Source organism: Opisthorchis viverrini (assembly GCF_000715545.1).
Source record: "Opisthorchis viverrini unplaced genomic scaffold opera_v5_19, whole genome shotgun sequence".
Classification (NCBI taxonomy): domain Eukaryota; kingdom Metazoa; phylum Platyhelminthes; class Trematoda; order Opisthorchiida; family Opisthorchiidae; genus Opisthorchis; species Opisthorchis viverrini.
In genome coordinates this window covers 2,230,100-2,243,175 of record NW_008751675.1, presented here as the reverse complement: position 1 = coordinate 2,243,175, position 13,076 = coordinate 2,230,100, and the positions used below count along the sequence as shown (strand labels likewise).

The 13,076-nt window shown below is 45.1% G+C and overlaps 1 protein-coding gene across 1 annotated transcript in view; it reads right to left on the bottom strand.

The window, feature by feature from the left end:
* The window catches only part of T265_01775 (hypothetical protein), a gene marked incomplete at both ends in the record, with an annotated part of 55,826 nt that overhangs the window by 40,587 nt on the left and 2,163 nt on the right, over window positions 1-13,076 (bottom strand). Inside the window, 5 exons of the mRNA XM_009165865.1 lie at window positions 3,020-3,091; window positions 4,557-4,704; window positions 4,883-5,049; window positions 9,424-9,724; window positions 12,510-12,643. Coding sequence (XP_009164129.1) covers window positions 3,020-3,091; window positions 4,557-4,704; window positions 4,883-5,049; window positions 9,424-9,724; window positions 12,510-12,643 — 822 coding nt within the window. The remainder of the gene's footprint in view (window positions 1-3,019; window positions 3,092-4,556; window positions 4,705-4,882; window positions 5,050-9,423; window positions 9,725-12,509; window positions 12,644-13,076) is intronic.

Sequence of the window (13,076 nt, the reverse complement as noted above, 5' to 3'; positions counted from 1 at the left end):
GTCAGCGCAGCACGCCTGACCTCATGCTGACCCGAAGGTGGGTGTTGTCGGGTAATCGAATGAGATACGCGCGTAGACTGACGAGTACAGTGAGGTAAACATCCTGGCGGTAAGCTGATGGTCATAAGAGATAGCGTGAAAGAACCATCGTTTGCTTACGATGATGAGGTTCTATCTGAAGATTTTACAAGGCCAAACCAAAAATATTCACTGGTCGTGATGGTATATTGGGACTGAAAAACCGATGTTTCTTTGATTCTTTTTATCGATACCAGTTTGGCAATTCATATTCTCGGAATGAACCACGCACTGGTTCAGCGAAAAGTGCAAATTAGCAAATTAGTACTTTTGTTCCCCCTCCCAGATCCCTCAGTTTACTAGCTATTTAGAATGCCTCGTATGGTAGCATTTTTGAAATCCAGTGCAATTTCGAAATGTCTAAGGCGCAGAGTAATTTTGCTCTGTAATTCAAGATCCGACTTTTTCAGAGGAAAAATGATAAACCAGGAACGATTATCAGAGCAATGATCAAGTTGGGATACAAAAGTTGGGATCAAGCGCAGTTGGGTGAAGCACTCCCCTCACTCAGTGGAGTGTTTGTTAGTATACCGATCGTTTCCTTTAGCACATTGCCTAGTGTCTTTCAGCTTTCCTGAGAAAACCACTCCTCCACACACCTTCCTTTACCGCCAGTCTATGTACTGCTTCAAATCCGCCAGTAACAGATGTCCCGTACAGTGCTTTTGGAATCACGTCTGGTTGGTCCGATACTTGATACTGTTTTATTCCAAACTGACACAGAGACGAAAACGTGCCTATGCTGGTGGATTACATAACTGGAACTCTTCATAAGCATCGAAGGCTTGCATAAGCCCAAAAATTTGGTGGAAAGGAGCTATATAGCAGGAACAAGTTGGGTCTGTGTGTAACTGATCCCAATTTTCAGAAAGACCGCGGGTATTATGGTTGAGAGGCTGGGGGAAGACGCCACCTTCCACGGAAACAAAGCGAGAGAAGCCGTGGTGAGATTTTTTGCGAGTCAATAAACTGCAGAGATTTATACTGAAAAAAATCGAGCGAGAAAGATGACAGAAGTAGAGTGGTTAGTGAACAGTCGCACTGTCTGTTATCTGAACAGCAGCCGACAATAAGCTATTGGTGTAAAAAATGAAAACAGTGGAGTCCGTAAGGAAAACCCATGCCGGTGTTTGGAGTTGGAGAAACCATGCCTTCAAGCGCACCTGAATAGGATACCCATTTGACCAGGTTGGGGAGCGCAATATATATGGAACTTTGGGAGGAGATCCATGATATCAAAAGGAGCCGCCTCTGTTTGACCAAATGACTTGGAAACGAGTGGCCATAAGAGAGATACATGGACTAAAATGTTACGATGACGTGCTCACGACCGCTGGGGAGGGGGACTTCTTCCAGATGGCAGAAAAAATACTTGGAAAGAATGGATCTCAGAACTTTGAATAGGAATGGAAGATTGAAACTGAAAGAACTACCATTCGGAACCACATTTGGGAATGGATAGGCCATACAAATTCTTTCAGGACGACGGCAGACGCCTGAAGATGCATAATTTTTTTGGTGGTTGGGGCAATTTTCCTAACAAATTCCGGGGATCACGTGGTCTAAAGGTGCCGAGATTTACCAAACAGTGCCCAATACACCTCGTGGTGACCGAAGGCAACTGGAATTCGGTTGGTGAAAGAGGATGAGCAGTTGAGGGGTTTTGAGTAATGTTTGATGATTTCCACATTTTCTATTGGCACGGGAAGCAAAATTCCAATAAAAGTCGAATATACCATGGGAAAAGGACGGACAGGCTGATTGTTTTCGCTATCTTCTAGAGTGATCAACTTCCAGCTGGTGCGTTCAACAGTTGACCAGACTTTTGAATGATGGCTCCGTCGATTCAGCTGTCCCAAAGTTGCGAGAGGCAACGTAGTCCGTGCGTGGTAAATAAGGGGAATTCGTTAACCACTGTCTGGTGATTCTGTTATTTTTAAACCACACGAATATATCCATGATTAAGCCATTCAAGAGACAGCTTGGGTGGGGAATAGACTGGACCATACCAACACAAAGAGCAACCATGACCAGCTCGGCAAAAATCGTTAGGTGAACAACGGTCCGAAGGACGGGAGCAGAACGGCTACTTTTCAAGTCACCTGAAAGGTACCTAGAGAAAATACGAAGACATGGGAGCATGGATTTTACGAGTAACACCCGACAGAAATGTGCGATAAGACAAACGCCAGAGCCACAGGAACAAGAACAGAGAACAAGGTAGAAATGACACTTCATCACAAATTATTCTACAAGTTGAGCAGTGTCACCGTTCCAGACAAGCCTCGTGTACGAAAGAAAACAGGACGGTGACAGGAAAGATCTCGGCCTCACGACCCAAATGGCCTATTTGAAGGGAAAAGAGTTAACACTTCAGATTACGTAGCTTAAAAACAGGGAGACTGAGAGAGTTCTGCTGTCGACCAGGACTGAAGAATGTACTCACAGATGACATCTCACATTGGACAAAAGAAGATGGACAAAACAGGAGATGTCTCAGTGGTTAGAGCGCGAATTTACTGATCAGAAGATCCGCGGTTCGAACCCGACCTGTGCATCTCGACTGTTTCTGTCTAAGCTAGAGAAACCTGGCAGCTCTCGTGCTTCCTTCGGGTGATATGACAACTAGCCGCCGAAGGGGTGCTACAGCTGAACGATTAGCTTTATTATTATCTCACCAGAGTAAATCACAGTCACAGGGTGTTGAACACTTCGCTGGATAAGCCACATCCACGATGTTTGTCTGCAGTGACAACTCTCTCTGTTTGTCTTTATCACTCATCCGACACTGAGGAGAATAAAAAGTAATGCACTTAAAAGGCGTGTAGAACTCAATGCCCATGTTCACACGAAACCCATGGTGAACTTTCAAACTGACCAAAGTGTAGGGCAGGAGAGAGTTGATGGATTTACAAATGCAGTACAGAATCACGACGCCTACCTCACGTTGAATACAAGACCATACGTAGTCTCCACTCAATCCGTCCAGATCACGCAACGATCTGTTTTTAAACTGAAATGAATAAAAGTAGTTATCAGTATGATGCGCCAAACCGAAGAGATGACAACCATAAACGGCGTAATACAAACGTTAGGCCGAATTAACAAAAATCAGCAGCGGAACCACATGAACAGTCACGCAGTATAATATGACAAACCATCAGAGTAGGTGTAGTTCAAGCGGTTCGGACAAACAGTCAGCAACCAAGTGGTATCTATGTCCGAATTTAGAGAGCGATATGAACATTGGTGGTACAGAGTGACGGCGAACTAAGTGATGTTTCCGTCTGTGTGTCTAGAAACATGAATAGAAAATATCGTGGCTGAGAGCGACCGCTCCGAGCAATCAGCTGAGATGAATCACGGTCACCCCTGACAGGTTGTCCGTCTGTTTCATTAACGAGAAAAGGTAAGATAAGTAATGGACAGTGAACTGGCGCACAGATGGCTTGTCTAGTCAACAAGCCGATGGTAACATACGGGTAGGTAACCAGCTAAGAGAGATAGGGATGAACGGCGTGAATCATGTCAAGTCTAGTCAATTTATCGTACCGATTACGATAGACAAGAGGAAATGAATGACCTCGAGAATAGGGAACCGGTGAACTGAAATAAAGGTGTGAGCCAGTTTAGGTATAAAAGAAACAGGCAACCAAGTACGAGTTCACAGGAAGCAATGCGATCCGGTACAACTCGAAATTAAGAATGAGAGCGGACATTTCATCGCACAGGTTGGGAGGGGAACGTAGTCCACATAACTGAACCTAGCGTATATCTTCTCTGAGGGAGAATGAGTCGAGAACAGCATTAACAGCAGTCAGTGCGGGAAGACCAAAACTCTCAGCACCCAACAAAGTGGGAGATTCATATCACGAAAAGTGAGCAAAATTGATTGAATGTGACGATGACGTTTCCGAAACCAGCAGAATGGTCATGATAACAGCTGATGCATGTGCGGGCAGCCACAATACAATAAATTCACGCAACACATCGATCAACATATATCAGTGGAGGAAAATGTGTTTAGATAAAGCATCCTAAGCCTATACTACTCGTCGGCGTACCCAAAACGGTTGCGAAGCTACTGGGAGCCATACAGCCTAATTTCAATTCGTTTTTCAGTGAAGAAGACTGCTGTGCGAGGGTTAATCCTAAAGATGCAGAAGTAGCTAACACTAATTCTACATCACTCAGAACTAAATGTTATGCACAGGTAAACTATCTTGATGGCAAAGCAGCATTCGCTAGAGCATACTTTTTGTGTAATTTGATGAAAACTTAATGCAAGACTGTTCCTCAGTCACCGCTATTAACGCCGCTAGTCGGTGACTTCTCGAATATCAGACGATGCCGACTAAATCGACGCAGGACGTTGTTGGCCTACACAAACCGCTGACCTGACCCTTGGACTAGAAATGGGCATCTGTGCAGAAGGTCCATGAGCGAAGCAGACTCAAAAACCATGCACCGGAACTTACCACACTGGCTACCTTCATCGTACGGATGACCAGCTGACAGGCTCGGGATTGCATGAAAAGAGTGTCGAAAACGAGTTGCAATAAATCGACCAAATAGCCGGGCGAAGCAATCTCAGAGAGCAGTTTGACATCACCTTGTGATATAGCCCTTTCAAAGGAAGAAGTCGGGAAAAAAACTAATCGGTCTATTCAACGAGAATGGAATGGCTGGTAACAAATCTAATCTTACCAAGGATACGCAGATGGAATCGGTGAAGCAAGACACAGCAAGTGAGGAAAACAGATGGGATAGAGTACGGTAATAAATGATGGAGACCGCTACTCACTTGGATTCGACCACGCTGACTGCTTTGAGTACGATGAACCGATGTATTTCGCCCAAGAGACCTTGGCCGGGAATAAGAGGTCCTGAGAAAACATCCGTTTTTTGCGGGGCACTTAGGGCGTGTTGCAACTGGGCTAGGTGAGACTGAGGGCACCAGGCGTTCAGAATCTGAGGATGAAAACGATAAAAATGAAAGTCACTGAGGAGTGGAAAACTGTCATACGAACTGTGCTCAAAACTATAGCAGCTACACTTCACAGCACACAGGGCGTTAAGTTACGCTATTAACTGAGTGAGAATCTGTCGCCAGCACTATTATTGTGAAATACAGAGCGGTCTCTAAGTATGCTACTGTGTCAAACGGTGCCGAAAATATCTCGATATATCTACTCACAGCTTGAGGTTTGGAACGTGGAGCACTTATTGCTAAGAGTTTTCACAGCAATCAAGCTCAAGTTCTCATTAGAGGAATAGATAAAGGTCATCGGGAAGCCGGGTTTTTATGCTCTCTTAAATGAGGAATGAGAAAAGAATAAAGACAAGTCTGGTGTCCTTACGTGTGTTCACAGCTAGTTGAGTAGAAGGACCAAAGGTGATCAACTAGGATGCCATGCGGGTAGCACACAGACTCCCCTATACATCTAGCGATGGACTACGGATGTCACACTGGAAAAATTCGAGGTCAGAAAGACTTTTTCCACACTTGAACAGTAGCAGTGGGGTGCATGCTTCCAGACGGGTCTTTCAGATCTTTTTTTCTTAGATTTAAATTCTTTAACTCAAAATGGTTAGGAGTACTTCCACTGAGATTGGAATTATGATCCCAGTGCAAGACAAGCCGCAAAGTAAGGAGATAATCAATCTGCCGTCAGACGCATAGGGTGTACGCAGCACATGTCAACACCATGTGGTGCTAGGTCCCGAGGTCGTAATTCGCAGACTGAGGGTAACAAAAAGTTGTGGTATTAGAATTTCAAAATTATTGTCTAATTAGTCACACGGCTGGGTTTCTATTGATTACTTAATCTGATGCAATTGTTCACGTCCCTGAACTGAGTGCAAAAGACTCTATGTAAATCGACCGTTTCCATGTCAGTAGATCGAGATCAGCTCCGGAAGCTCGTGGGGATGAACCCGGCTCAAGCGTCAGGACGACTAGCAACAATTATGATGTTGCATCCCTTGAAAGTTGTTTCCAAGAGGTGACTAGACCCGATTAGCGAATATATAGAACTTCGGTGCCGCGGTACAAGAAATATTGCCTACTTACAAAGTACTCAGTAGCGAAAACACTCGGCGCTTACAGCATCACCGGTACCGCAGGTCCGGTGCTGAGACTTCCCGTCAGTAAACAGGCAGTGCGCTCATCCTCCATCCTCAACAGCATCCGGAGCGGAACTGCAGTCATCAGACGTGTCATGCGACTGCGGTTCTTGCTACTATAACCGCATAAGCTAAACGCACCTAAAAAAAACTTGCACTGCAGTGACGGCCCCTGCATTCAGTCCATTTTAAAAACTTCATGACAGGATAGTGAATTTCAACCATTTCGTGAACCACGTCAGCTGTTTAGATACAGTCAGATTAAGGGTTAGAGGAGGATGACGGATAGATAGTTGACGGAGCACAGGCCATCAGACACCGCAACAAGATGGCTGAAATTACTATGGCTGTAAGCATGATTCAACGTCGGCCTTACCAAGCCAAAGTAAGGTTGGCCATAAGTTCCAGCTGTTTAAAAAAATTGGTTCATAGGGCCATTTGAGTAAAACAGGATGCATGGTTTCAGAGAGGTCTGGTTAACAACCAGTGGATTTATTTCTCACTGTTGGTGTAGTTAAAGGATCGCCTCGTGGGTAATAGGACTAGGAACTGCATAAAAAATGAAATGTAACGGCTTTACGAAGGTTTATATAGGTCAGACAGCCAGAGAATTGCACACCACAATCGGTGGACATAAGTGATGCATTAAAAGGCCATCGAGGAAAGCAGGCGATGGTGAAAGACTCAGTGATGGAGGGCATGCACTGGATACTGGACACAGGGTAGATTTGAGAAATGTGGACATTCTGAGACGGCGACCAAGATTCACACCACAGTGACTGGTGACCGAGGCGGTGGAAATCGTCAAGCATCCAAGCGTAAATAGAGAGTGTGGATAGCGGTTTTAGATCAGCCGAGATGGCACGGAGAGGTGTGCCGTTATCAGCAAAATGTTCTAAGTCTAAAAGCACTAAATCCAAGCAGAGTAGGATCCAATGAACCAACCTCATCACCCAAACCCAAACCACCTGTCCTGGTACCCTCGACGAACAGAATCTGTGAACGACCCCAAGAGGAATATTCCATTGGGGTGTCCTAGACGGAAAAAGCTAGGCCGTAAAATCCTGATTGCCTTAAAACCCAATCAACCTGCTTACTTTCTTGGCCTGACGAAGCTCTTGTGCTAAAAGCGAAACGTTACCTAGCAATAAATCCACAGAATGTTCACCAAACCTCTGTGAAATGACGACTACCTAATCGATCCCAAACATTTTCCAATTGATCGGAATGCGTGGTTGTTTTCCTGACACTTTATGACTGAATAATTTTCTCGGTTCCTTGCGATCGTTACAATCCGACAACTGGGAAACGACTGCACTAGACGGGACTTTGAAGCTATCAGGTGTCAATTTCTCTGGAAAGAGCCTAGAAATTCTTGTAGATAACCTTAGCTTGGTTGTTCCGACGCACTTGCCACCGCAAGTACACTGAAAAGGGTGTAGATACGAGGGTGTAAACAAATAATTCGGTTTTTCCAGGTTGCTTTTCCCAAGCACTTTGTTCAGCACTACTGAAGTCAGCGTTGAGTGCTCTCGAGGTAGTCTGACACAATCGCAACCACACACTTCTATCTCTGAACAGTGATGTGATGAAAGCTGTTCCACATACTGTTCAAAAGCTTTTTCCTACTTGTCGATGAAGCTGGTGGGATAGCCGCTTTCCTGTAGTAGGGCTGAGATATTCGCAATATTCCCTCCTTAGGTCCCATCAGAAGGAGTTTCTCTGGAAGACGTACCTTAATAGACAAAGAATTTCGACAATTGGCTGTCTTCCTGTCCAGGTTGTTTTGTTGAATGTCGATCTAATGAGTGACTCATCTTCTTTTGTTATCATCTGGACGTATAAGAAGTGGAAAGACTCTCCTTCCCCATGTCTAACCGTGAATTCAAGGCGTGGGTGACATCTAATCAAACATTGCAGCATCTGATGCGAATGTAAACTGTAGAACAACAGAACTGCCCATTCAGTTGAAGAGGACTATGGTTAACGAGAGAACCAGCTGGGTTCAGTTGCGTGCAAATGAGAGCGTTTCTCGAAATCTGTCCAATTTGAGTTCGAGTACAACATAAGGCTCACAGAAACTCGGGGACTGCGCCTGACTGATCAGCCCCAAGAAAGGCGAAACCGATGGCGAGTTGTTTTTATGAGTAGTGAACTACGTCCAGAACTGCGCATCTATAGCACATAAAAGAAGCAAGGGTCAGGGACGATGAGTATGGCTATTCAGTTCACTGGCATGTGTGGAGTCTATCAACTGTCCTCGCAAGAGGAGGGTTTGTAAAAACGGAACACACATCAAATGAGACCGTACGTTTCTGAGAGACATTCGAATTTAGCATCGTATCGACATACTCAAACGAATCTTTTAAGCTGCATGTGGCTAGGTTAATTCTGATTTTCCGAAGCAGCGGCAGTTCGATGCTACAGACCCAATTTGTGTGGCCAGCCTTATCCTGTCTTCCTAAAGCCGACAATGAACCACGCCAACAGCCCTAGTACTTTTATCCAACCTGTACCGGGGTCTGATGGGCTTTATTTATAATTTTTTCACAGACCAGTGTGCTTGTCCGTCGAATTATCTGTTCATTATTCTGGTCTAACACTGATTTTGATTGCGTGTAGACAGCTGATGAGCTACGCGAAGTAGTTTGATTCAATCTATCCTGCTTTTTCTCGCCCACTTTGAATTTCAGTGATATCAATCACGGGTTCCGACCGACGATCCACTTGTTAGGAATTCCAGATCAGGTAGCGCTGGGAATGTATTAACTCCATGAAAATTCCAACACTCATGGGCACCGTTTTGAGTTTCGTTGAACCTCTAACACGTGCAAAGACGTTCATCCGTTTGGAGAAGATAGCCACGCAAATCTAACGTGAGCTAGCAAGAGGGTAGCCATGCACTTATCTCAAACATTATGTGAATGGAATTCGAAGGTATGGCTGGAAAAATGCTACTAGTGAGGGAAAAACTTGAATATAAATCGGTCCTTCAATATAACGCGACAAAGGTGAAGCCGTCATGTTCACAAGACTTCCTGAGACAAGGGGCGTCCAAAAGACAGAACAATTCATGAGCTAAAGAGAGAAAAAACAGCTTCAATATAGACAAAGGCGAAGCCGTCATGTTCACAAGACTTCCTGAGACAAGGGGCGTCCAAAAGACAGAACAATTCATGAGCTAAAGAGAGAAAAAACAGAATGTCGTGGCAGGCCTACTTGCGGTAACCGGTCCAGTTGGGCCAGGCAATGCGTTATAGCCACCAGTTCACGAATCCATTCCGCTTCGGATAACTGTGCAGTCCGTTTAGGGAGGGTTTGATCCATACCACCACCGTCGGCTGTCGCCGTCGCAGCGCGTGCAGCAATCGCTGCGGAAACAGACTGAGGATTTTTGCGCAGGTTCGGATCCGCTGTTGGTTGAACCACGCTGACAGTATGCCAACTTGCCAGGGGTAGCGTAGCAAATCGAGCAGGGTCGATCGTGCGAGATAGTAGGGAACTCTTTTCAGTGTTTTCACTAGGTGAAGGGTTAGGTAAAAACGATGTAAGCCGGGAAGAAAAGCTCTTTTCAGTGTTTTCACTAGGTGAAGGGTTAGGTAAAACAATGTAAGCCGGGAAGGAAAGAAGGACGATGCAGCGCGGGAATCAAAGGATACCTTGAGAGCACGGAGCAACAATTTTGAAGTTATGTGGATAATATCGGATGCTACAAGAAAAATTTGAACCTGTGGACAGGTCTAAATCCTGTTTAAACTTGCACAAATAAACATTGCTTGCGTGGTAACATCAAACAAGACAATGAACAAATAAGACGTTGGTACTCTCATCTGGACGGGATGAAAAATGATTGAGTCGTCAACCATCACACCACAAGGAAGAAGTTACGTGACACCAATTACAGTTGTGCACTCAGAGCTGCCTAAATTCAATTGCCAAAAGTTTGTTGCCGACTGTGAGCATGGATGCCTGTTAAAACCAGACAAATTTCGATCAATTTCCCGGAACCTTTGACTTTTAGATGGTTGGTTGAGAGTGATGGCTAATTTGCAGAGAAATATTCGAAACGGTCTTGTCATTGGTCTGGAATTTTAGTCACTACTATAATGAGGTCTCCAAGCCCAGCAGGAAAACCTGATTCCGAGGACGGATTCTCCACACACCAGAGGTCTCATTCAAACGTAGAGTCCAGGTCTGACCAGGTCATCTCAACTAGACAGGAGCAATCAATAACTGAGAGACGGAGATCCAGTCGCGACCATTTCTATTCAGTTGGGTACGCACCGAGACCTTCGTCATTCGGAAAGACCTTGACGGCGATGTCCTCAAATGAGCATTTTGTATGGTCGACACCGACAGTAAGATCATCTTATTAGGCCACTCGTTCAGCAATCCGATGAGGTATGTGTCGATAAACTAAGCCAGAGCTTGCGATCACAAATGTTTGGACAGCTGCGAAATTAGGAGCCCGTACTCAACTTCTGAGTGAGGTAAACGGTTCGTCAGTTTGGGGTTTCCATATTTACTGTCGGACAGTAAAACCAGCGGACACATTACTGTCTGAGAAGAGGAAACTTCTGTAGTCTTTTGTTTCTTTAAACTGTTCAATCATCGCCCGGTGCACACAGAGGTAGCCATCAGATGGAGAAATCAATACTATCAATCAATACAGCCAACTGCAGCACACCCTCGAGAATGTGAAAGTAATCCAGTACATATATGCACGCGCCGGTTGAACAGACAGCATTGTGAGACAATACAGAAAAGGAGATGACCAATATGGGTTTTCTTTAACCTGATCATCTACTATCACCACTGCGTGCTGAGGACGTCAAAAGACTTTCAGTGTTTGACCATCGATGTCTTCGGGGCATTGCCCGAGTCTGGTGGAAACAACGGATCAGTAATGTTGAAGTTCGTCGAATAGCTTTCGGAAGAAATAACTCGCTCTTTTTCAAGGACGCGCGGAGGGTAAAAACGAGCCAGGGCCAAACAATGACTTGACAGCGAAGTAAAAAAGCCGTTGCCAGCAAACTCAGCTGCGCCGGTCATTGCTGTCTTCCTGGATGGGGACCCCGAGACGGGCCAAATCAATGGTTGGAGACATTGTCAGATATGGCCTTCAATAGATATCTCCCTTCCCAATCCTCTCACTTAACCGTACTGCATTTACGCAGCAATATATCAGCTCCCACCTCCAATGCGCAGCTACCTACCCTATCTCCCCAAATGATCGGTGAACGAAACTGTGGTAGCTACAACCACTGTACGACAAGTACGCGGTTCTTACAGCTCAAAATGATGATGATGAGCAATCGTTGTATCCCTAGATACCTGGATTCCTTCGGAACACACTCGACAGGTAAATGAACCAAACTAGGCAAATGAACTGCGCTAAGTGGTGTCTAGAAAACCTTTTCTGCCAACTTTCCTCTTCGACCTCATTATTGATACCGTTCAGTTGCAGAATCCTTTCAGTGCTTAACTTCCATGCCACCAGAAGGAAGCACGAGGACTGGGATACTACCACACTGCCCAAGCCTAGACGGAAGAAGTCGAGAGACAGAGGTCGGATTCGAACCACGGACCTTCCGGTCAATGAATTCGCGCTCCAACCACTGAGTCATCAAGGTATATTTACGCTGAAAACTTGTTAGCTGGAGCCGAGCACCAAAACCCATTTATCGCTTGCAGTTACGGGCTTCTATGGTCAAGAAGCTTAACTGGCGTGTGATTGGCCTGAAGGTTGGGCCAGTACCAAGCTGATCTCCGATTGGACCCAACAGTCAATGATGACTCAGTACCTACCGGATGCTGGTTGCAAACGGTGCGTCAAGAAGGCGTCAGAATTTCCAGAATATTGTTGCCCCATGCACTTTGGAAACAACGTGCGTACAAGTATTTTTGCTCTGGTTTTGGGCATTTACTACAAGTGGTGCACCTTTGGTCGTTCTTCTACAAAAACGCTAACTTGCAGGTTCATACCGAGAACTGAGCAAAGGCATTGCTGTTATTACAAAACTACAGTTAACGATATGGAATGGAATCAGAGTAGATGCTTCCTAGTAAACTGGGTAAACTACGAACAAGGTGCCCCCCCCCCGCCCACGTGGGTGCATCCCCGGGGCTCGAATCCCACTAGGAAGTAAGTAGATTTCTCCAAGGTCTTCTTTGTTGCACTACTTAGAGCGGTTTATCACTAGGAGAAAAGGCGATTATCAGCGAGAAAAATGGGAGCATTGGATAACAAATACACAAAGCCTAAAAACACAGTAGGTGAGGAAATCGACTTCATCAGGACTTACGACTTGTTGCTCGATGAGAAAAGTCCGCCAGTACCCGGCTTTTTCAAACGTTTCAGATACTTCTCCACAACCAACGCAAGTGGGCGTTCGTAGATTAGAGACCGAAGTTGCTTTTGCAAGTGGTCCACAATGAACTGCGAGTATAAGATGGTGAACAACAAAAAGGTATATTACACCTCGTGCCCGAATAGCCTCTAGAAGAGAAGCCATGTTTATTTGCCCATAGGCGAGAAATTTCCTTGTACATGAGACACCACTTGGTTTTGTGAGAAATATGAGCCCGTGGGTACCGATATGGTTAATCTGACTGGTGTTCTGTGGGTTGTAAACGTCACACAAACCTTTGAAAACCTTTCCCATTGTGTTGTTAGGGACAACACAGACTGACTGAAGGGGGACTTTTCGATATCCCACCAGCAAACGCATATGTTGATATGTACACATATACATAAGTGCGTATATAATATATATATATATATATATATCTTGAAGACAGAACAAAATCGACAAAATGTTACGGTCTCAGTCACAGTGATGTTCCATAGTCAGAGATCAAACTGTGGTCAG